Raw genomic sequence first — 26935 nt, 5'->3', positions numbered from 1 at the left:
CAACGCGATTTCAGTCGATAATGATATACGATCATTGGTGACATGTATATTTCAATAACAATCAGAAACTATCAAACAGAAATCAGATATAAGGTCACTAAAGTGGTCAAGCTGACATGATTTAAACACTTAGCCTTAAGAAAGATTCAGTAGAAAATAAGAAACCATTATAACTTATTAGCTGAAATGTCAACTATTTAAAACATTCAATATGTTTTTTCTATAAATAAAATGTACTACAATTTCAAAATACGAAATGTACTTTTGCAAGATGACCGTTAAACTTTGCTACATCCTTCAAAGAAATATTATTGTACTTACATGAAATATATTCAATCTTAGAAGAAAAGAAAAAGATCAGAATATTTAACATAGAATTGGTTTGAAAAAATAGATTTACCAAGTACTCAACAAACAATATGCGTTTTGTTTGAAAAGGAAATTTTAAAAATCTTCCGTTTTACTATTTAAAACAATTTGAATAATTTAAGCAAAGATAGATAGTGGCTAGCAGTGGAATCCTATTCAAGATTCTTCAGTTAGATGTATCTGCATCTCAGAGATGGTGTTCACCATGGGACTCGAACCCACTGCCGTTAGCTTCAAGACTCACTATCTAAGTGGATAACGCGGTGGCATTTGAAGCGAATGGTGCTGAATTCTTGGATTCCACTGCTAGCCACTATTCATCTTTACTTAAAAAGTTTGTGATTTAAGGTTCTATCGAGGCAATCCGCACAGGATGTACCAATAAGAGACTGATCAATTGCAGTTATACATAACATTGAAAAGATATAAGTAAAACAATACCAAGTGAGTTTAAAATAATTTACTTTAGAAACAAATTAGAAATTTTATTTTGTTTAGTTATTGTCCTAGAATTGAATCTCGCGGGGGGCGAGGTCGTGGATGTGCACTGCTGAGGAGTCCCATACTAGGACGAAACGGCCGTCCAGTGCTTCCAGGTTTTTCAAGGTGGTCTAGCTTCAATTGACTCATGATCTTAACCATTAAAATTACTATAATACCCACAAAACTCATCTGATATTATTGTTAGTTGTTTACAACTTGTAATATCGATAAAATGGATTTCAGTTACTTACATGAAAGAGTTCAATTGAAAGTTGTTATGATCGCACATCAGTATGGTATAGAGAAGGTGAAAATGATTGTAATAGTTTAAATGATATATTATAAATACACGTATAGCGTATGTAAAAGGATATTCTACAAAGTTTCTAGTAACAAAAGCCCAAAAGACTAGAAACAAGTTATTACGTAATAGGTAAATACTGACAATAAGTATGAGTAAAACATACTTAATTGCAATGAGATTACTAATATAGATGACAATTCAAATGAAAAAAACGTAATGATATAGTTAATTGAAGCTGAACGTTATTATTACTTCATGTTGGAACTTTAAGAATAAGTGACTATTGCCCAAGACATTGATTCATCTTGAACATTTAATACACAAAAGTAATGACTATTTCATTTTAATATAAATATATTTTAGTAATTGAATAGTTGAGTCAATTAGTTGATCAAAGCTAGATCACCATGAAAAACCTGGAAGCACTGGATGGCTGTTTCATTCTAGTATGGGACTCGTCAGCAGTGTGCATTTACGATTCCACCTCGCGATATTCGAATCCACGACATTTTTTAAATAAATTAAAAAACAAGTATCGTTTAGGAAGTTTTAAACGAAGGTTTAATAAACGATATTTGTGGAAATTCAACTTTGAACATTATTAATTTTTTTATATTTTGAAACTATTGCATAAGTAAGTGGCTATCAAGACTCAGTAACCAAGGGAATAACGTGATAGCATTTGAAGCAAACGGTACTGGGTTTGAGCCTCACAGTGAACATCAACTCTGATATGCAAGTGTATCCGGCTGACGAGTGTTCAATAAGATGAAACTTGCATCCTGAATTCCACTACTAGCCACTATCCATCTTTGCTTATAATGTAATTTATAATTTAATGAGTTTGACTTAAAAGTAATTTTCATTTAACTAGACAATATTCTTCATAGTTGAGTAACAATGTAAACAATAAGGAAATTTGTAAAACTTTATCTCCCTTACGATCTTATTATTTTATATACTATCTGTTTGTTTATTTTTCTCCAATCCCTCATATCTGTTTTCTGTTTTTCAAATATATACGCTTCATTGTATAATTATCTGAATACTTCTTTTTACATAATCTTATGTTATTTGAGCATTTACAAGCCTTTATTAATCTTATTACAACTAGTACACCTGTCATTACAGCATCAATTTGTACTTTTCAGTTACTATATTTATTTATGTAATCTATTCCACTGTCATCATTCACTCAATAAACTGACTTGATTGGTTTAATAATTTCGAGTAGACATTAACACTATTGGGTGCCGGCTCAGTAGTCTAGTTGGTTGGGCGCCTGGCGCGAGACTGATATGTCCTGGGTACGAGTTTCGTGGGGTGCGGGATCGTGGATGCGCACTGCTGAGGAGTCCCATACTAGGACGAAACGGCCGTCCAGTGCTTCCAGGTTTTCCATGGTGGTCTAGCTTCAACTGACTCATGATTTCAATTTTTAAGATCTCCACAAACGCCTTCTGATAATTTTGTATATGCATATAAATATTACTGTATATTAGAGTAAAGCCTGATAAGGATCTAATCGAAAACAATATTGTTCATTTATATATGTTGTTCTAATAATGAATTAACAAAAGTGTCAATATAGGCTTCTTAAACATTTGATTTGATAGACTCCTTCAAATGGTGATCCTCATCAAAAACTGATATTATCCTGAAAATTAATGAAAACTAACCAGCAGTAAACGTTTTTTTCTGTAGACTCGTTTATGATGTACACTTACAAATCAATACAGAATTAAACTAACAATCCATAGCATTAATGATAAGTTGAAGCTACACATTGGCAATACAATGATATTAAGATTATTATGTAATTATATATATTTCTTTCGCTGTTAACAAAGTTGAAGTTTTATAGGTAAAGATGGATAATGACTAGCAGTGGTATCCAGGACGTTTGTTTCATCCTATTCGGGATTCGTCAGCTGGATATATATGAATCCTGCTTGCACAAGCAGGCAGCCATTAGGACTCAGTAGCTTAGTGGATAACCCGATAGTGTTTGAAGTGGAAGGTGTTGGGTTCAAGTCTCGAACTAAACATCAACTCTGGGATACCAGACAATATCAAGGAAGTTCGAAAACAAGATGCAGATATGCCAACAAGAGACTGATTAATTGTAATCCTAAATAACAGTAGGAAGATACAAGCAAACAATACCAAATGAATAGTTGAAGTTTGTATATCATAGTATTTTACCTAGAATTCAAGGGAGTTTTTTAAAGTTAGTCAACAAAGAGGACAAAATTATCAAGAGCTAATGATATCATAAAAATTAAGAAAAATTCATCTAATATGACTTTAATAATGGTAAACTATTTAAATAAAGAAGGAACTAGAAGAGGATAGTAAGTATATGACTGCTGATATTTTGAAAAATGTATAAAAATTTCTATTATATTACTGTTATTCATTTCATAATAGAATTTTGAAATCAGTTTTTTATTTGTATTTGTGAGGATGGTCCACAGGTGAACTCGAGGAAGCTGTAAGAAGCTCGGAAAAAGCCGAAGATATCCCATCCAATCATCTTTTGGAAGAATATCCTAGAATCTCTACGTGTAGCTTCCCGATTGGTCAATGCTGATAACCCCCTGTGTGCGGATTGGTTAGCTACAATCATGATTTCGTTTTAACGAAAGACCATAAATACCTGACAGTTTTGTACCATAATTTGACACTGTCTGGAATAACATTCGTTTCACTAGTCTTTTGTCTTCTCATTGCAACTTGGAAGGGTTCTAGCGTTCTAGTGCTCAAGTTATTCGCGTTATACCAAGAATATAAGCTCTAGATGTAACAGTATTAAAACTTGCGACTAAAAAATTAAAATCTATAATGAGTCAATTAAAGTTAGATCACCATGAAAAACCTGGGTTCAAATCTTGCGGACGAGATCATGGATGCTCACTGTTGAGGAGTCCGATACTAGGAAGAAACGGTCGGCCAGTGCTTTCAGGTTTTCAAAGGTGGTTTGATATTCATCACAATGGTTAGTTTGATGGAATTTCTAATAATGTATCGTACAGAGATAACTTAGAGCTGCATAAGGATTTATTTAATTTATTAATTCGGAGAAAATTTCAAATGTCATAGTAAATATGACGTACGATATGAACCATTAATAATTAATTAATTATTTGTCTAGTTTTGATGAAGTCTTGCTTGTTGAGCTGGATGGTATGTTCTGATGATATCGTTCAGAATAACGATGAAAGCTTCATGACCAAACCATCCAGCTTAGAGAACAAAACTCCATTAAAATCATCCGCCTGAGCTACAAATCTTCTCCAACATCTAGTATGATACCACCTTCTAACTTCCTGATTATGCTATAGATTTTATTACTTTCATACAAAGTATGCTCCAAATTGGTTTTGCACTGCAAACACCATATGTGTTCTTATGTAAACTACCATTGAATTGAATAACAACGATTACCACATTTTCTGGAAGTTTAGTTATATATGGAAGTGACTCTATTAGCTTACACAAAGAAATTGTCAAGCATAGTGTCAAGGATTCCTTTGAATTTGTTGAGAACATAAAAAATCTATCAGTCAAGAATAATTTCATGTTATCACTTGATGTATCATCTTTATTCACTAACATTCCACTACAAGAAACAGTTGATTTTATTTGCAATGAACTAACAGAGAGACGCATAGAAACCCCGATTCCAGCATCCGCGATAAAACAGTTAATTCTCAGATGCACAATGAATGCACAATTCAGATTTGACAACGAATACTATAGACAGCTAGATGGAGTTGCCATGGGATCACCATTGGGCCCTCTACTGGCTGATATTTTCCTTGCAAAACTGGAAAACGGACCACTTAAAAGCATAATTAGCCATTTACCAACTTATTATCGCTATATAGACGACACCTTCATAGTACTAGAAAAAGAAAATGATAAGGACAATTTACTTAATACATTTAATAACGTTCATCCATCAATTAATTTTACATCAGAAGACGAACAGAACGACAGCATATCATTTCTAGATGTCCAACTAAAAAGAAGAGCAGACGGAACTTTAAAAAGAGGGGTACACAGAAAATCTGCAGCAGGACAATACACTCATTTCTATAGTGCAGTTCCAATCAGATACAAAAGGAACTTGATAAAAATCTTGACACATCGGGCTAGAATGATTTGCTCTGAAGACACCATCGAAGAAGAATTGAATAATATTCGAAACCTACTTAGTATGAATGGGTATCCCATGAAATTCATCGACAAACATATGATGGAGAAGAAAACAAGGACAAAGATACCCACCGTCCATAAGAAGGTACTATTCATAAATGACACCATTGAAGAAATCTTGACTCAGAAACTAAGAAGAGCCGTACAAAAAACATTTAATGCTGCCAGATTAAATGCCATTTTCTACAACTATCCCAAAATAAGAACAGTCAACAAAGACAGACTGCCTGAATTCTCCAAATCTATGTGTATCTATCGTTTCAACTGCTCCTGTGGAGCCAGTTATATTGGGCGTACAATTCGGTAAATCCGTCATCGCATTATTGAACATCATCCGTCGTGGTTAAACAAAGGACAGGTGAAAGTGATTAAAAGTTCTATTCTCTCTCACTTGGTTGACACAGGTCATCAAGTCGAATTGAATAAAGCTTTTTAGGTTATCTACAATATCCCATCTAATTTGCCACATGGTTTACGAGTGCGCCTCTTGCACATTGCGGAAGCCATCGCAATCCATGTTCACAAACCTGACCTTTGCATTCAAAAGAGATTCGTACAACCACTTTCCCTGCCCTGGCCATCAGTTTAAGATTTCCTTCAAAAGAACTATTTTTCATACTTCTCCCACTTTTTTTATTTCTGTTGCTTTTGAATTTAATAACTTCTCAACATTCATCTCTTGATTCTTACGTAACTACCATCCTATTGACCATCCGTTAAAATTCTGTTCCTTCTTTGTTTCTTACATTACGCAACTTAGCAACTTCTTGATCACTTTGAATATTAATAATCCTCTTTCTTCCAACTAATCAATGTTCATTTAAATGTCATTATGTAATTATTACGTAACGTATCCACTCGATGAGTATTATATTATTATTGTAAAACGTATATATATCAGTGTAGAGCCATGATTAAAAATTAATTGAAAAGAAATTTCTTCGCTCAATTCGTTCCTTCTTTATTAGCTTATTGTTATCACCAAACCTGTTTTAGTCAAAAGTCTTACTTTCATTGGAAAAAAGTTAAACTATCTCTTTAAACACCTTAACGAATTATCATCTACCAAAAAATCCATTATCGCTAACAGACTAACCACTTTTATGCAATTGCATCTTTTTCATTCATTCATTCTTTCTTTAGTACTAATGTGGTGTGCTACGGATATCGACATATAGAAGCAGTATGTATCACCAATCAAAAGCGAAATGCCTGGTGGCAGAAGATTAGGAAAAGTGAAGAGAAAAGAACGAGAACAGAGAGTGGTTGGTGTGGAAACGAAGGAACAATCAAGTCTGAGACAACTGATTGACATTTTGCAAATAAAGTATTTACTCCATAGTTCTCAGATTTTACCAAGACATTCTGTAGTTTTTTAATAAAATACATTTACATTTGGTCGTTCACCACTGGTGTTCTCGTTCACTACACTAATAGCTATATGATCACGATCTGAAGAGCCTGAAATATTTATTATCATAACTATTTTTATGTTTTATACTTTGTACAAGTGTAATCACTAAACACTTTATGGACAGTAGAAACAGTGTAAACATAACAGAAGCCCTTAAAATTATCAACAAGCAGTGAACACCACTTTATTTCACTTTGAAAACATTTCCATCAAGTTCTTTCGACCTAACTTTGTATACAGAAAGTGAATGTAATGAATCTCTTATTACCATAGTAAAACAGTTATGTTACTCTAACGTTTTATCAAGTACATAATCTCTTTATTAATTATGTCATAACTTAAAAATAAATTCCCCTGATATTCATCCAAGATGTTACTTTGAATTTTATATAAACTAGATACCTTGATTTGTTACTCATTTGTTGATAATTTGTTTTTATTCATTGTCTTTTTAAAATTGTAGTGAACAAGAGCACGAGTGGGGACAGAGCATCGCAATAAAATCTGAGAATCATCATAGTTAGTCGTTAATTTGCAAAATATCAATTCATCATCTCAAACTTCACTGTTCCTGTCGCAAACATCAATTCAATGTCTCAGATTTCATTGTTCATACGTTTTCATACCAACTGCGTTCCGTTTCCGTTCTTTCTTTATCGACCTTCTACTGAAATACATCCTATGTCTAACCACCGTTATATACCACTTGTGTGAATATAAGTAACCCACACCACAATATCGCTAATAATTTTAACGATTTCCTTATATGGCTTCATCTTCAATAATATAAATGCTGATCGATCTTAACTATTTTATTAGATATGTTATTTCCTTATGTTTCATTTATTATTATTATTATTATTATTATTATTATTATTATTATTATTATTATTATTAGCTTTATTCAATATATTTTCGGTATAGTATAGAATGGTCAGCACAAAGTATTTCAGCAAGTTTCTGTTTTATATTTCTTGATTGATCCTGGCAATAAGTATTAAGTGGTCACCAGTCAGATGTTGGCAGGAATCGTCAGGAATCAATATCTAAATAATGTATATTCTTTTCGATACATATCGTCAGCAACCACAATATCCTTGATTGGGCGTTTCTGTAACGTGTATGATGAAAAGTCGTAAACTTTCCATAAAGTCATTTGAAAAGGTTATGCGATTAATAGACATAATGATGTGTTAAGACAAACAAACAAAAAAGATGTAACTTGTTGAAATATCTAAATGGCAGGAACAAGTACCCCAGATATTCAAACATACCGTTGTTTTAAATTAAACGTCATTGATTACAGTATATAAAATGTTTTACAATAAAATTACTAATGTAAAATTGAACCGGTTTCATTGAATGTGTAGCCTTGAAATATTATGAATTCCTATTATTCTGTAAATCTTGTTCTCCTGGCTTAATTTCAATTTATGAATGAATGAAGCTGTTTAAAATATCATAACTAATAGTTTATAGTAAATTTAAGCTAAATTAAATTGACATTTTAAATAATCACTTGGAGACAAGTAAATATTACCCAGATATTAAAGTAAAAAATAAAAATTATTAAATACTTATTTCACACATGAATAAATTTCTATCGTAGTGATTCCAAGTATTTTTGTTTGTTTAAAAATTGAAATTCAATATCCAATTTGTAGTAGAATTCAAGCAGAAATAATATTTTAATGGTTGAGATCATGAGTCAACTGAAGCTAGATCACCATGTAAAACCTAGAAGCACTGGACGCCCGTTTCGTCCTATTGTGGAACTCCTCAGCAGTGCACATCCACGATGCAGCTCGCGGTATTCGAACCCATACCCTTCAGTCTCGCGCACGAACGCCTAACATCTAGACCACTGAGATTCAGTGTTCTTGTGCGAGACCGGCAGATCCTGGGTTTGAAGCTCGTGCGGCGGGATCTTTGATATGCGCTCCTGAGGAGTCTCTCAATATGACGAAACGGACGATCAATGCTTTCAGGTTTTCAATGGTGGTCTAACATTAATCGATTCATGATTTCAATCGAAACTTACCAATCTCCACAACCCCTATACTGATAAATAGTTTAGAGTAATATCTCTATAGTACTGAAAACAATGTACTTTAATAATAAATAATCATACATCGCTCACACTAATAAATATTGATTGGTCTACATTAGCTTCTTCAAATATAGTACCAAACTGAAATATTGGACAAAATCGATTTTCTGGATCAGTTTTATTGTATAAACATGTACGAAGGAATTTTTTGGATGCCCAGTTTTGAATGTTTCGTCTAGAATTAAAGAAAAAAATTAATTATTATGAATAAACAAATTCTTTTTTGTTTTTCGATTCAAAGTATTTCTTGCATAAGATTAATACAATGTATTACCATAATTTGAATGTAGAATAACATTATGAAACCCCATATAGTGAGTTCATCTGGAAAAAAAGTACAACCATAGGGTTAGGGTTAGGACAGGGTTAGGGTAAAGGTCGTAGCCTCTCGATAAACACCTCTTCCCTAAAATCCGTTGTAAACTGATCGTATGTTAGCACCCAAACCCTAACCCTAAACCCTAACCGTAACCTAACCCTAACTCTAAACACTAACCTTATGGACGAGTTTCTATATCTTTTGCATTATGAATTCAGTACCTCTGAACCTTCATCAAACCTTAACAAGTTTTTAAATCATGTAAAAGAAGAATATCCACTGTAATTCATTACTTTCTTATATTTTCACTTTATACTAACTGTCTTCTGATTGGCTAATAATTGTCAAGGTCATTTAAGATTCGTTCAAAGGTCGTCCCCAAATTAGAGTCTCGCCATTATCAAAAGACTTGGCGTAAATAAATAATACTCTGGTGTATGTTGCTTATGCTGACATATTTAAGTAGTATGGAACACTTGTCAACAAAAGATTAAAATAAAGAAAATACAATATAAATAGAACAGTAAGTCTATTAACAACAGAACAAGGAAGAATCATGAAGTATGTAAAGTACAACTGAAGGAAGATGTATAGAAAATGTATTTAATGTATGGTTTTCCCCACCTGAAATCTCGTTCAATACAATAGTTCAATGAAAACATTCTATTTATTAATGTAACGAATAAAAATACAATCTCATGTCAATGAAAGTTAAGTTATTCAATTTACTAATAAAATTAAAAGACCAATCTTTGAATGGAGAATATTTTTTTCAATAAATTCTCTTCAGGTTCTACAATTCATATATAATCCAAATTAATAAACCGGAAAATGGTCAGGTTAAGGGTAAAGTATATCGTTCAAAGTTAAAGCATGTGAATTTAGGGTTGTTAAACAAAATACAATATAATTGTTAATGTTAATATGACTCATATAGAATGTTAAATTGAATTTGCATATATGTGAAGTGAAGCTTTAAGATACATGATCCGAATAAATATGGGTCAGATAGGGTGACATCGAGGCTAAATAATGAATCACCTACAATGACCACCTCATTTTGTATTTATCAGTTCGACAGCTTCTGTGGAGCAAGTTATATTGGTGGAAGTCCTAGGAATCTACATGTTCGTGCTTGAGAACACCTTCCAGAGTGGCTAAGTAAAGGTTTGGTGAAGAAAGTGAACAGCTAGATATTGGCCCATTTAGTACGAACTGGTAATAGTGCCAGTATAATCCAAGCCTTTCAAATTATTTATAGGGTCAGTAATTTCTTACCAAGGCTTGTCAAACTTAAAGTCCTTTAAACGGTTGAAGGAGTAGACACCCGGATGAAGAAATCTGAGCTATGCATACAAAAGAAATATCTTCAACCATTCCTCCTTCCCTGGCCAACATCAAAGCCAACTAATCAATAGTAATCTTAGCTATTGAATGACCTAATTTGACTATTGTACTTACGACTTTTCGTAGTTCATTGTAATTGTCACTGTTATCTTTATTCACAAATCCTTGCATTATTATTATTACTATTATTATTATTATTGGTTAAACATTATTAATCTACCCAATGCACGAGATGGTGGAGAAGATTTGTAGCTCAGGCGTTTTGTTTTCTGATCTTGTTTCATTCACTTCGCATTCATCACTCCTTATTAGGTCTTACTAATCTAAATAACAACAATCCATGATACCGTTGTAGAGTATTGAGATTAGATTTCAGCACATATTAACTACACCTCAGATTATTTAATTTACTTATTTACTTAAATACATAAACACTGGTACAAGTAGGCATCAAATAGATATGCGCCACATAAATCATTCGATTTGTGTGAGGGCTAGGATACTGTCCGAGTTCCCAAACAGAAGCGGGTGGTTTTTTTAGGGGGCCACACCCAGAGCCTTCGACCTAAAGGGATGACCCACAAGGCAGTGGAGCAACGTCAGGTAGAAGGTGATCAACATCTAGTTCATACGTCATTTGTTCCTTCAGGATCCTGGTGCCCATGTGCACCATTGGTTTGAAACTAGGGTTTTCCAACTCTCCTTAGTGGACCCTCCGTGTTCACCAACCCGATTAAAGCACTGGACATTGGCTTTTCGTCCTCTCAATTTCGTAAAGAACACGTCTGCTGGAAGAGGGTAGTGAGTAGGACTTTCCTGGTAATGGTTGCATGTACGTGGCCATGTGAAAGGATTTCGAGAGGGCGAGATAACTCTTCCCATTCTCGGCTGTACCAGGGCATTTGCAACCGCAACTGTGGGTTTTATGCTTTTGGCTTTGTTATTTAAATATAATATATACGCTATACAAATCCATAATACTTTATAAATTTTATAGTAACATAAATATGAAGTTCGATAAGAAGTACTTTTGTGTAAAGTTATATCCTTTTTCTCTGTATTTACATGCTAGAATTTTCATTATACATTTTATTATTGTCAGCATAGTTTTCTTACGTGTTGAGTTATTATCAATCACTTCTATCTTCAAAGGATAAAAGTAATTCCAGCTTCAAATGACCCATGAATTCAACTATTAAAATTACTACAATCTCCACAAAACCCCTTTGTGATTATTATCATTACGTGCTAACTAGTGACGGTCTCCAATAGGTATTACCTATAGTTCTGGTGACCAGTGGAGATCAACCGGGTTTGTCCTGTGATAGTGATTTACTGACGACAATGATGGATGGTTGCACAACTTCGTCGATTGGTTGAAGTTGGACATTAGCACCGTTGGATGCCGACTCAGTGGTCAAGTGGTTAAGCGTTCGCGCGCGAGACTGATAGGTCCTGAGTTCGAATCTCGTGAGACAGGATCGTGAATGCGCACTGCTTCCAGGTTTTCCATTGTATTCTAGCTTCAATCAACTAATGAATTCAACTGTTAAAATTATTATAATATCCAAAAAAACCCACTCTGATTATAAAAGTATACATTTTTCATTATTTATTAAAGTAATTCTCATTAAGTTTTAGTTAGGGTGACACTATAATTTATAGACGACCAATGACAGACGCTAAACTGACCTTCAGAGTGTCCACCTAATAACTAGGATCAAATGAGGGTTATAAGCCAATGTGAGGAATTAGAATTATAATTTACAATTAATGAATAGAGTAAGGAATTAGATTTCGGGTTTCATCATGAATTGACATCAGCCATCATGCCAAAACTCTACTTAACCAAATGGATGAGTGGATTTCGCGTCAGAATCTGAGAATTGTTATCTTATACGTGATTGGTTCATCCATAAATTATAATCTTGCCTTAGTTAGTTCTTCTACATCACTATCTTTGTCTATCCTAAACCATTAAATTTGATTCAATATGTCTACTTTTTATTGCTTTCAACGTTATAGATATTATAATTGAATGCATTTTATTTTTAACTCTATCTACTTAATTAATATGAATATTTGTTAGTATTTGAATGAATAGTTTGGTAGGAATTGAGCGCCAGATGTATAACAGGTATTATGTGTAAATATTATATTTGAAATCATCTCAATAATTGTAATGTAAATAATTTTAAAGTTTCGTCCAGTGATGTTGTATGAACTTCTTCAGAGAACTGCCACAGAATTTATACCGTTTAACAAGCAAACAAATCATCAATAAACACTTATTAATTCATATTCAAATGTTAATATTGTCAATTAGGGGATTAGTAAGATATCAATAGTGTGGAACGTTTAGAATATGAAAATGAATGAATGAATATGTATGTATAGATTTATGTTGTTAATAGCTAAACTTTATCATTATTTTCCATACTCCCTCGTCGTTTATTATTTTTCTTCATCCCCTCCTACCATTTTCTTTTTTTCTCAAATATACGTTTCACTGTCCAATTACCTGAACACTTATTACTTAATCTTATAATTTTTTTGAATGTTAATTCGGTGTCTATATTTTTTTTCTAATCATTGACCTGTTTCCCATTATGTAACATTGATTTAAGCCTTTATTATTCTTATTACAACTAGTACACCTATCATCACAGTACTAATTTGTACTTTTCACTTATTTTTGTAATCTATTCCACTGTTATTATTCACTCAATAAACTGACTTCATTGGTTTAATAATTTCATATATGCATATAAATATTACTGTATATTAGCGTATAGCCTGATGAGGATCTAATCGAAAACAATATTGTTTACTTATATATGTTGTTCTAAAATTTATTGGATAAATTCAGTCTCTGTCTATCATCAAACATGTATTACTTTCGATAGTGTAATAAGAAGACGAAGATTATCAGAACTATGTAATGATATATTAGCGCAATATATTTCGAACAATTTGATCATACATAATGTACTTGTTAAGAACATTTATATTATAAAAATAAAAGGTCAACTAGTCTAGAAATGGAGGGTAAAAGGAGACAAGGATAATTAAAAAAATAATAATGTGAAAGCAATTTGAAACCTCATCATTCTGGATAATAAGCTAATATTACTAGGTTAGGTTTAAGGTGTAAACAAACTGTTCTTTGAATACATGGGGGGGGGGTTGAATTTTCGTATGGTTAAGACTTCAATAGTTCTGATAATCTTCATCTTCCTATTACACTATCGAAATTTATCAAAGAACCTAGTAGCTTTAAATACATGTTGATCATTTTGTTTATTGAAAATGATAGTACAAATCAATAGTTTTTTTTATCTTCAAAGTTTATGTAAAATGTGAAGAGACGAATGGATACTCATGACATTAAACCACTGAGATTAAATTTTTTATTGAAGTAAACAAAATGATTTGCGTGTAATTGATAATAGACAGAAACTGAATTTATGTAATAAACTTCAACTATTAATAACATAAACCTATACATACACACTCATTCATTCTTTTGCATATTATTCACATCTTATTGACCAATATCTTCTTACTTGATAAAATCAACACCTGAATATCATTAGATAAGCTTTCAGTGAAGATTTGTTTGCTTGTTAAACGGTATAAATTCTGTGGCAGTTCTCTGAAGAAGTTCATACAACATCACTGGACGAAACTTTAAAATTATTTACATTACAATTATTGAGATGATTTCAAATATAATATTTACACATAATACCTGTTATACATCTGGCGCTCAATTCCTACCAAACTATTCATTCAAATACTAACAAATATTCATATTAATTAAGTAGATAGAGTTAAAAATAAAATGCATTCAATTATAATATCTATAACGTTGAAAGCAATAAAAAGTAGACATATTGAATCAAATTTAATGGTTTAGGATAGACAAAGATAGTGATGTAGAAGAACTAACTAAGGCAAGATTATAATTTATGGATGAACCAATCACGTATAAGATAACAATTCTCAGATTCTGACGCGAAATCCACTCATCCATTTGGTTAAGTAGAGTTTTGGCATGATGGCTGATGTCAATTCATGATGAAACCCGAAATCTAATTCCTTACTCTATTCATTAATTGTAAATTATAATTCTAATTCCTCACATTGGCTTATAACCCTCATTTGATCCTAGTTATTAGGTGGACACTCTGAAGGTCAGTTTAGCGTCTGTCATTGGTCGTCTATAAATTATAGTGTCACCCTAACTAAAACTTAATGAGAATTACTTTAATAAATAATGAAAAATGTATACTTTTATAATCAGAGTGGGTTTTTTTGGATATTATAATAATTTTAACAGTTGAATTCATTAGTTGATTGAAGCTAGAATACAATGGAAAACCTGGAAGCACTGAACGATTGTTTGTTAATTGTTTGACTAAAAACAAATATATTCATGTATTGGTTGAAGTTAAACATTAACACCGTTCGATGCCAACCGGCTCAGTGGTCTAGAGGTTAAGCATTTGCTCACGAGTCCGACAGGTTTTGGGTTCAAAACTCGCAAAGTGGAATCATGGATACACACTGCTGAACAGTTTCATACTAGAACGAAACGGTCGTCCAGTGCTCTCAGCTTTTCCATGTTGGTCTAGCTTTAACTGACTAATGAATTCAACTATTAAACAAATATTCATTTTGTGTAATCAGTTGTGAATTAAGCTATTTTAATGATAACTGTTAATACTGTCTTATTACTGGAACCGAATTAAGTGAATAAAGATTATTGACTAGTTTCCTAATGTTATGAGTCGATACTTGGAGGACACTATAGGATCTTCTCATGTAAAAGCTATAAATATACTAACTTTTTTCCTATTGTGCTTCCTACTCGCATCTAAGCTTGTTACTTAGAAAATAATCTCTTTCCTATCCAACTGTGCTCTGATATGGGGACTTGTCGAGTAAATTGGTGTTCAAGAATAGTAAACAGTAGGAATAGCTGGGTTGTAATAAGAGAGAAATATAACAAATATACAGACAAAGAAAGAGTTCCGTTAAACATCTCTTCTAAGTGATATCGTAAGGCAACAATAAATTGATCAGGTCGATAAGTATAATTATCAAATACTTTGTTTTGTCAGAATGAAACGATTTTTAAATTATCAGAAGGGGTTTGTGGAGATTTTAGAAATTTCACAGATTGAAATCATGAGTCAATTGAAGCTAGACCACCATGGAAAACCTGGAAGCACTGGACGGCCGTTTCGTCATCTGCTCACTGGTGACTGACTTCAAGAGATACTCCTGGAGTTCTAGTGAGAAGACGTTACCAGTGGAGTTCAACCAGGTCTGTTGTGAGATATCAACTCACTGAAGACAATGGTGTACGGTGGCGCAATTTCGTGGATTGGTTGAAGTTAGACATTAACATCGTTGGATGCCCACCGGCCCAGTGGTCTAGTTGGTTAAGCGCCTGGCGCGAGACTGATAGGTCCTGGGTTCGAATCTCGCGGGGTGGGGTTTTGTGGATGCGCACTGCTGAGAAGTCCCATACTAGGACGAAACGGCCGTCCAGTGCTTCCAGGTTTTCAATGGTGATCTAGCTTCAACTGACTCATGATTTCAAGGAGTGAGGTTTTTAAGTTGTTTACTTAACATTCTATTTATTCATTAGAAATTATTCATTAGGTAATTTATAACTAACTTCTGGTTTACTTTATTCTATTTCTCTTGTTGTATAAACTACTTAGTGTGTTGATTAAGTAATTTGTATGTGGTAAGTAATAAAATCAGTACCCAGTGATTTTAGAAAACCTTTATATTTATTATATGAGCTTCTCTTTTCTCTAAGACTTCAAATATTCATTTATTTAATTTTGATTTAAAAATCAAACTCAGTCTATGAAGTCAATTCATAAGATGCTGAGAAAAACCATTGTGAAAGTATCACTTTTGATGATCTGCTTGGGATTTTTGCTCATTTGAGTGAAACATCTAAAGTTTAAATATCTTTCCTAATTTATAACATATAATTATGACTTTAATATCACATGTTATCAACATATCAGCCTTCGAAACATAAATGATCCTTACCAGCAAATGGTACTTCGACCACGAAACGGTTTAAAATGTTAAAGACGGTTTAAAAATAATGACAAAAGCACAGTAACTAATGTCAATGTTTTTTTCACCACATACTTTAGATAATTGAAAGTGTATGATACAGCAAACTGTTAGGATGTTGAATTGAGACTTAAATGTGAACAATATGGAACTTCATGTAGCCATAACTTAGCTGAATACAAAGGGGGAAATTTTTACAGGAGTCTGAGATGACAGGCAAGGCAAATGCAAAAAATAAGTTGTTATCGCAAACATCATGTGGTAATTGAAAAATTAAGTTGTTGCCTAGCTATTGTGAGTTAGCAAATTTGTGGTATGGTCAAGGTCACCTCACACATATTGTCTGAATCGGTCCAGTAACTGGATTTGTGTACATATATAATTAGATCTAGCGACCCAGCTACTCACAAGTTCTTTGTCTTCTCACAGCACATCGATGGTCGGCTAAGGGTTAGGTAGGGTACATTGTGACTGAATCAAACTGAAGACTATATCAGAAACGTGTTCAGAATAAGTTTAGTAACTAACAGATAGTAATAAGATTGTTGAAAATGATTAACGTAGACATTCTGTGACAAAAAGATACAGTAGTGTTAAAAGGAAAAAAAGATTTGTCTAATTATCGAAAACACTTAATAAATTCTTTGAAACAAAACATTCAATACTATTTTTCTTATTTGATACAACTTACCGATGTATACCGAATTTTTCAAAATTTATATCATTTTTGATAAGTAGTGTGTAATTATAAACCATTGGGAATAAATATGATTTTTTACCAAGCGGTAAAGTATCATTTTCTAATGGACACCAAGAATATATTTCACATGATCCAATATCATTCCCTGGTTTAATGATACATTTGCCTGTATGAGCACCTGAACAGAGAATAGACAATGAATGGGTTAAAATATCTAAGTTACAATCGTTTTCTAAATGAACAAAACACAATGACAAATAATTATTGAAATATTATATACACAGTCCGAAATTGTTAAATAGTTCATTAATTGAAATGATACTTCAATCTAATTAATAAAAACTCCGCCTGGAGTCCCTCCAAGGGCTACTGCCGGTCCCAAGCCCGGATAAAGAAGGGGGGTTGGGCATGGGGTTAGAGACACCATCCCGTAGAAAACTAACTCGATAAAAAAACGCTAACCAGAAAAATTATTCCAACCTTTTAAACTCTGCCCTGGGAGTCAAAAGGTCTTCATTTGGAAGAACTATGACGCCTCATGATGAAAGACGAATTCCTTCGGATATTACGAGGCCGATGCCCCTTCTGACAACCAGAGCAACCACTTACTTAGGTATGTGGAATACTCGTACAATGTGGGAGACCGGGAGAGTCTTTCAAATTGCTGCAGAAATGAGGGGATACAACTTAGAGGTGCATGGGATCAGTGAAACACGTTGGACGCAAGTTGGACAACAACGACTAGCTTCAAGGGAGCTTCTGTTATATTCCGGCCATGATGAAGAAAATGCCCAACATACACAAAGAGTTGCATTGATGCTGTCCCAACAAACACAAAAGGCACTTATACGATGGGAATCTCATGGACCAAGCATCATCAAAGCCTCCTTCAAAACAAAAAACGAGGGCATTTCAATGAACATCATTTAATGTTATGCGCCTACCAACGACTACAATGAAGACGCTAAAGATTAATTCTACAATAGGCTGCAGTCAATCGTCGAGAAGTGCCCAACAAACGACCTGACCATTCTGATGGGAGATTTCAATGCCAAGTTTGGAACGGACAACACTGGATATGAAGACATCATGAGACGACACGGACTGTGAGAAAGGAACAAAAATGATGGGAGGTTTGCAAACCTATGTGCCTTCAATAAACCGGTCATAGACGACACCATCTATTCCCACATAAACGCATTCACGAAATCACATGGACTTCACCGGATCACAAACCAGATCAACAATATCTGCATCAACAAAAGGTTCAGGAGGACAATGGAGGATGTGAAAAGCAAGAGAGGAGCTAATATAGCACCAGGTCATCACTTGCTGGTCGCCAAGATGAAATTGAAACTCAAGAAGTACTGGACAACGGGGCGGACAATATCACAAAAGTTCAATGCGGCTTTTCTTCGGGATACTGACAGACACAACGAATCCAAGATAGCCCTCAGCAATAAATTCCAGGCCTTTCATGATCTACTCAATGGAGAAGGAACTACTATGGGGAGCAACTGGAGGGGGATCAAAGAGGCAATCACTTCAACATGTCATGAGGTTCTGGGCCACAAGAAGCACCATCGCAAGGAATGGGTCACTGTTTATACACTGGATAAGATTCAAGAAAGGAGGAACAAGAAAGCAGCAATCAATACCAGTCGAACAAGAGCAGAAAAAGCCAAGGCACAAGCTGAATACACAGAGGTAAACAAACAAGTGAAGCGGAGCATCAGAACCGACAAACGTAAATATGTGGAAGAGGCTGCAAGAGAATGGAACATGAGAGAACTGTATGACATAACAAAGAAACTCTCTGGAAATCAACTTAAACCAGAAAGACCAGTGAAAAGCAAGGAAGGCAAGGTACTCACCAACATTGAAGAGCAACGAAACAGGTGAGTAGAACACTTCAAGGAACTCTTGAATCGACCAGCTCCACTGAACCCACCCAACATCGAAGCAGCACTCACGGACCTCCCAATCGATGTTGGCCCACCAACAATTGAAGAAATCAGCATGGCCATCAGGCAAATCGAGAGTGGCAAAGCAGCAGGACCGGACAACATTCCAGCAGAGGCACTAAAAGCAGACGTAGCGGCAACTGCAAGGATACTCCACATTCTCTTCAATAAAATTTGGGATGAGGAACAAGTACCAAAAGACTGGAAAGAAGGACTCCTGATCAAAATACCGAAGAAAGGCGATCTCAGCAAGTGTGATAACTACAGGGGCATCACTCTTCTCTCAATACCGGGAAGTCTTCAACAGGGTATTGTTAAACAGGATGAAGGACTGCGTAGACGCCCAACTTCGTGACCAACAGGCAGGATTCCGTAAGGATAGATCGTGTACAGACCAAATCGCAACTCTACGGATCATTGTGGAACAATCAATTGAATGGAATTCATCACTCTACATCAACTTCATTGACTACGAAAAGCCATTTGACAGCATGGACAGAACAACACTATGGAAGCTTTTTCGACACCACGGCGTGCCTCAGAAGATAGTCAATATCATACAAAATTCATATAGTGGATTACATTGCCAAAATTTTGCATGGAGGACAGTTGACAAACTCGTTCGAAATAAAGACCGGTGTCAGGCAAGGTTGCTTACTCTCACCCTTTCTCTTTCTCCTGGTGATCGACTGGATCATGAAGACGTCAACATCTGAAGGAAAACGTTGGATACAACGGACATCTAGGATGCAGTTGGACGATCTAGACTTCGCAGATGATCTGGCCCTTCTGTCCCAAACGCAACAACAAATGCAGGAGAAGACGAACAGTGTAACAGCAGCCTCAGCAGCAGTAGGTCTCAATATACACAAAGGGAAAAGCTGGATTCTCCGACACAACACAGCATGCACCAATCCAGTCACAATTGACGGAGACGATTTGGAAGATGTAAAAATCTTTACATATCTGGGAAGCATCATTGATGAACACGGTGGATCTGATGCAAATGTGAAGGCGCGGATCGGCAAGGCAAGAGCAGCATATTTACAACTGAGGAACATCTGGAACTCAAAGCAACTGTCAACCAACACCAAGGTCAGGATTTTCAATACAAATGTCAAGACAGTTCTACTGTATGAGGCGGAAACTTGAAGGACTACGAAAGCCATAATCCAGAAGATACAGGTGTTTATTAACAGTTATCTACACAAAATACTTCGAATCCGTTGGCCGGACACTGCTAGCAACAACCAACTGTGGGAGAGAACAAACCAGATCTCAGCAGAGGAAAAAATCAGGAAGAAGCGCTGGAAGTGGATAGAACACACATTGAGGAAAGCACCCAACTGCGTCACAAGACAAGCCCTCACATGGAATCCTCAAGGCCAAAGGAAAAGAGGAAGACCAAAGAACACATTACGCCGGGAAATGCAGATAGACATGAGAAAAACGAACAAGAATTGGATGGAACTAGAAAAGAAGGCCCAGGACCGAGTGGGTTGGAGAATGCTAGTCGGCGGCCTATGCTCCATTGGGAGTAACAGGCGTAAGTAAGTAATCAATAAAATAATTCTCATTTTGTATAACATCAACTCTGGAATGCATCCAGCTGACGAGTCCCAAATAGGACGTAACGCGCGTCCTGGATTCCACCGCTAGCCACTGTCCATCTTTGCTTAGAAAGCTTGTGACTTAAGGCTATATCGAGGCAATCCGCACAGGATGCACTTATGCCAACATGAGACTGATCAATTGCAGTCCTAAATAACAATGGGAAGATACAAGTAAAATAACACCAAGTGAATTTAATGTTCATAAGTATTTTAAATAAAATCTAGACTACCACTAACGACGTATATTAAGAATGCGAATTGAAACCTACAGACCTAGAAACGTTTTTGCAAATTCATTTGTCCTTACAAATAAAAAAGATAGAATGATATCAACAATATGTAAATGTTTCAGTGTCTAAATGAAATTGATTGGGCAATCAAAATATATAAAATGATTGACTTTAAGACAGAATTTCCAGGAAAAAAAAGATCTTTATATCGTTTCAATTATGAACGCAGTTACCAACTAAACCATGTTTCAAAAACTTGTTTACCTTCAAACAATGTTACATGGTATTATTCAGATGTCAAATTTACTTAACACTTCGTAACTATTGATGTTAAAGTCTGACGACATATTTATACTGCTAAAGTTGATAGATAATGTCTGCAATTACATTTAATAAAGCTTACTGTATTTTGTAGTCTTATATTTAATGAGCATGAAATTGTGGCAAGTACCACTGAACGGACATTTTAGAATTATTTTCAGCGTGAAGATAATTTATCTGAAAACAGGTAACTCATTTTTAGATATGATCTTTAAAAATTCTATTACATGGTATTTAATTTATTCAAGAGCCCAAGGTATGAAATAATCAAACTCGATAACAAGGGAAAACTCATAGTTTCTATAATTAATTATGAAATTATGAAAGGTCGATGCTAATAACATATTATTAACTGAATTTATGTACATGAAATTACTGTAAGCATATGCTATAAAACATTTTTATAAGCATCTTAAAATTGATGACTAGGAAATAGCGTGAAACTTAGGATGTTTATTTTAATTCGATATATCCATAATTAAATATGAATTTTAGACTGACAAATTATCTTTATTCCGTACTTAATTTTAATATTTGGATTGTAATAAGTGGAAAGGTGCCTAGTTGTTGGGACACCAAAATAAAACTGAAGATAAGTCCAAAATGGCAATTCTATAAGAGAAGGTTTTTCATTCTACTAAATATTGAGTATACAAACAGTTATGAGCTTGTTAAACTCATGTTTCGTGCAGTCGTTTGTAATAAATTATTAGTAATAACTGTAACAAAAGACAATCATGAAAAATCAGATACAGATTGATAAATCTGTTGTATTTTAATTTTTTTGAATGATCATAATCTGACAAAATTTTGTTTTTAAATGAGAGAAAGCGAAGTATTTTAAATTGCTAAACAGACAGTTCTTTATCAACGAATAGCTGTATTAAAGTCTCAACGGAAGTACTGTACTGCGGAATATTTCAAGAAAAATTAGTAATTAGGTAGTAATAACAGCGTATTGAAGAGCAAACAATCGAATGTAAGTAAGTCTCTTATTTTACGAAACTAGTAAATGATATCATAAGTTCTGTCCTATATAAAATTGACAAACGGACGAAAACTGTCGTAAAAAAATTAAACAAATTAAAAAGACCTTATTCCAAAGTATCTATAAACATTAATATGGGTTTTTATTTGTCATTTTTAGCGTAGACTACAAGCTTCAAATAATTGCTTCCAATTCATATTGTTAAACAAACATTTTCCAGCATAGCGTATTCAGATCAATCTGGGTAACTCGTTAAGATCGAGACAATAGTTTTTCATTTTTTGTTTGTGCTTGTTTACATCCCACAGTTTAATTTTAACAAACTACCAGTTGTTAAAGTCAAATATCCTTACATTCAGTGGTTTAGTCGCAGATACAGCACCATGAACTCCGTAAAGCTAACTGAGAAATATATTACTTGCTTTTATAACTGCCTAACCCATGAAAGGTATATGTAAAGAAGAATTTAGAGATGCGAAAAAACATAAAATTGTGTTCAAGTGCGGAATCTTTCTGTAAATGTTGATTCAACTGATATTTAATTCTGAACAACTTCTATTGGAGGGATATCATATTTTTTCATGGATTGAAATGGAGTCTTGATTTTGACAGTTAAAACAAGGTATTATATCAGTTTAACCTAGAGAATATTTTATTCTAAGACACAAGGTGATGCGGATCAAATCATTATTGAAGACAATATATGTAAAAACAGGTGGACTTAATGAAATTTTAGTTGAAATGAATGCTCTAACATGTTATCCTAACTGATATGGTTTAGTATGGCTAGAATAGTAATCATAAATTATAGAACCTCCAATCAACTGATTATTGATTTAAAACTGATACACAATTACGACCTGATGATTGAAGTGTCTCCAAAAACTTGTTCGAAGAAAATTTTAAAACGCTGTCCAAGTGATTTGAAAATTCAGATTTGACAAGAACCTAACAATCTAGATACCAGTCCAATAAAATATATGTTTTGTGATATTTGATAAAAATCAGAACTCCTCGACAGTCCTGCTAACCACAATTCAGCCAGAGATCAAAATGATTCGTAAAAATCCATGAACTAGCTAGGGAATCATTTAATAAATAAATACTAAAATGATAGAAGTAAATTTAAGTTAAAGCGCTTCTAGATCTTATGTAACAGATAAAGACTGTGTTTAATGATTGAAGTTCTAACTTTATACAGCAATATATGATAATTTTGAACGTCAAAATCAGTTTAAAGGATAAATATGGATGTCACTACCAACTTACCATTGCCAAGATGGGTAATAAAGTAGGGTTTACAGTCTGAGTCTTTATAACAAGCTGCCTCGGGGACCCATGAACTCTAGAAAATGTATTATGCCAAAGAAACTACCTCTGGGCACTTGGAAAGTGACTGACGTTCAGTTTTAACCAAGTTGGTGATCACAAACAGTGCATTATTTTCCAAAGGCGGTACTATATAATCCGCCACGTCCCAACTCCGTATCCCGATCCCCGGGATATGCGAAAAGTTTGTAAAGCCGACACCTTTTACTTTAGTCGTGACCGCACTTTTAGCTATATCATTCTCTTGATATCCCTTCTCATAAATCATAACCCAGCTGTTTTAAATAAACAACCATAAGTTTTAATAACAATTTACCAAACGACATATATAAGAATAACCAATTGAAGTAGGCGTTGAGTAACTCCAATTCTAATGTTGGAAATCTGTACAAGTTTTGGCGTTTCATATTCAAAAAGGACAGCAATCCCCTTAACCATTTGTTTACGAGTGCCTACATATGTCGAGTTTTGAAAGTTCTCCGCTTATAACAGCAATCAAGGTCATAAATGTTATCAGGTATTCTAAATGGAAAAACAAAACTGCGAAATCTGAAATAGTTTCCACGAAAATACTTAGTAAATTATTTTAAATCGTTTCAAATGGTTTTAAGGGAAACAGAATAGGAAATCGCTGGGCAGGATTCCGTGTCTAGTGACAGTGGATCACCGATCCTGCTAGGTAAGAACCTATGTATATTTAACGGTAGATGGGAAAGGAAAATAGTAAATCATAGTGAAACGCTGTCCTTGTTCCCCAATAATATGCCAAGTTTTCTCTCATCGGACTCCTGGGAAGTCTCTTGGACTTGCTCGGTCAGCAACAAATTCCACTCTTAAGGAGTAGGTGTGCCTATAGTCCGTTCCTCCGTGTTGTGTCTCCAGTTTCAAAGTGTTACCCCTAAGGTTTGTATTGTGATTGAGCTTAAATAAGTGTTTAAGGTGATGCTGTTAGTCGTTAGAAGGTCACCTCTAGGTAGCCTATACTCAAATAAGTAAAGGTTCAGTGATTTGATGCTTTCTTCATAAGGTTTGATTTTGAGTCCTCGATCTGATATCGTGACTCGCCAGTGGATATGTTCTGATGTGTCCTTATCCTTTTGGAGTGGAGGAAAAGAAATACTATGTATCTATACACTAGATGAGGTCGAATGAAAGTGTTGAAGATCAGGTGGAAAGTTCTTCTACGCAGTTAGCGTAAGACATATCCTTTTCAACTTAGGATACCTTTGGAAAGGATTTACCTGGTTTATTCGTAGTCTGCAACATGCTAGATATACTGCTTTACACTTTGAAATGTTTAAGGTAATCCCATTGTTGCCCGTACAACTTTGAAGTTGAGTCAGATCCTCCTTAAGTGCAGGCTTATAATCCTCATTGCAAACTTTTCTACAGAGCTTCACATCACTAACTAAAAGTAACAAATCCGACTATACTTGTTATGGAGGGTTATTAATATCAACGAAAAAAGCGGGTCCTGGCACTGAACCCTGGAGGGCCCACTATGACATTTCATAACCTTAGAGAAATCAACCTAATCGTTCGGGCCCATTGTTAAGACATATTTGGTTGACCCTGTCAAAAGATGTCAGAAGTCAAAGTATTTGACATTAGCCTTCCCCTTGTGATCAAAGATAGTTATCCGTCTGTTCCCCACGGTCAGCTGGTCGGTCATACAAGAATGACTGTTGCTTCAAGGTTCGCTACGTCGGTGTTTTTTAAAGATCAGTCTGACGTGAGCCAGTGCCTGCTTTTCTGGTACCCTACCTCGTCTCAGAGAATGTGAGAGCGTCACGATAAGCGGTGTTGTCACGATTGAAGCTGCTTCCGTCAGTTTGGCGGAATGGACCATATACGGGCCAGGAGAAGTTGTAGTGTCATTGGACCATAACCAAATAATCCTCAAGGCTGAACACGAGACTACTCGGAAAACAGATACTCAATATTTAACGCGGAGAAATGCCCAACGATAGAAAAGGCCGGGACAATGAGTTGAATGAATGACAGTTGATCGTATGGTCCCTTCTGAATGTTACCTTATATCTTTTATCTGTATTAAATATATTGTTCTATCTCTAGCCTAAGTTTGTTCTCTATCATATGTCGGTAATTGTTATGATGTGGTAATTTGGTGTATAGGATGATGTGACTTCCTCGTAAGATCTTAGAGATTAGGCAGTTATTTCATGACAAATCTACAATTATAGGATTAGGTCTATTATTAGAGCAGTACTAGTATCATAGTAGACCATTGGTAAGCCCAACTAAAGAAACGCAACCTAGTGTTGTTAATCCGTATTTCCGCATTAACTTTCTCGATCGGTTATATTTGAGTAAACCCATTATTCTATTAATCCTTTGAATAATGCTCACATGTATTATCGTAATGTTATATTGAACAATTCTCATTATTTACTAGCTCGATCGATACTAAAAACAGATCACCTATATTAACTATTTAACTCCGCCCGGAGTCCCTTCGGGCGCTACTACCAGTCCCTAGACAGGATAAAGGAGGAGGGTTGGGCATGCGGTTAGCGACCCCATTCCGTAGAACACTGAGTCTCTGAAAAAACGCTAACCAGAAAAATTTATCAAACCATTTGAACTCTGCCCTGGGAGCCAGTAGGTCTTCATTCGGAAGAGTTATGACGACACCTGATGAAAACTGCCTACCAACGACTACAATGGAGACGCTAAAGATTAATTCTACAATAGGCTGCAGTCAATCGTCGAGAAGTGCCCAACAAACGACCTGACCATTCTGATGGGAGATTTCAATGCCAAGTTTGGAACGGACAACACTGAATATGAAGACATCATGAGACGACACGGACTGTGAGAAAGGAACAAAAATGATGGGAGGTTTGCAAACCTATGTGCCTTCAATAAACCGGTCATAGACGACACCATCTATTCCCACATAAACGCATTCACGAAATCACATGGACTTCACCGGATCACAAACCAGATCAACAATATCTGCATCAACAAAAGGTTCAGGAGGACAATGGAGGATGTGAAAAGCAAGAGAGGAGCTAATATAGCACCAGGTCATCACTTGCTGGTCGCCAAGATGAAATTGAAACTCAAGAAGTACTGGACAACGGGGCGGACA

General features: G+C 34.7%; 2 protein-coding genes across 3 annotated transcripts in view; one reads left to right on the top strand and one right to left on the bottom strand.

Annotated features, from left to right (window-relative positions):
- The window catches only part of P2RX4_1 (P2X purinoceptor 4), a 94987-nt gene extending 70655 nt beyond the window's left edge, over window positions 1-24332 (bottom strand). For both annotated transcript variants that reach the window (XM_051213809.1, XM_051213810.1), the window contains exons 1-5: window positions 24137-24332; window positions 23867-24095; window positions 23761-23836; window positions 17367-17553; window positions 8932-9076 (exon numbers count right to left, since the gene is read on the bottom strand). In XM_051213809.1, the coding sequence (XP_051069821.1) occupies window positions 8932-9076; window positions 17367-17553; window positions 23761-23836; window positions 23867-24095; window positions 24137-24258 (759 nt within the window). In that variant the 5' untranslated portion in view covers window positions 24259-24332. The remainder of the gene's footprint in view (window positions 1-8931; window positions 9077-17366; window positions 17554-23760; window positions 23837-23866; window positions 24096-24136) is intronic.
- Window positions 18026-19399, top strand: MS3_00005719 (uncharacterized protein). The gene is made up of 4 exons (XM_051213811.1): window positions 18026-18203; window positions 18225-18318; window positions 18484-18603; window positions 18631-19399. The coding sequence occupies exon 4, from the start codon at window positions 18654-18656 to the stop codon at window positions 19275-19277; it is 624 nt and encodes a 207-aa protein (XP_051069822.1). The 5' UTR covers window positions 18026-18203; window positions 18225-18318; window positions 18484-18603; window positions 18631-18653; the 3' UTR covers window positions 19278-19399.
- Window positions 24333-26935: the final 2603 nt, after the last annotated feature.

Source organism: Schistosoma haematobium, chromosome 3, assembly GCF_000699445.3.
Source record: "Schistosoma haematobium chromosome 3, whole genome shotgun sequence".
Classification (NCBI taxonomy): Eukaryota; Metazoa; Platyhelminthes; class Trematoda; order Strigeidida; family Schistosomatidae; genus Schistosoma; species Schistosoma haematobium.
The sequence above is the reverse complement of the archived record's forward strand: the minus strand, read 5'-3'. Positions and strand labels throughout refer to the sequence as shown.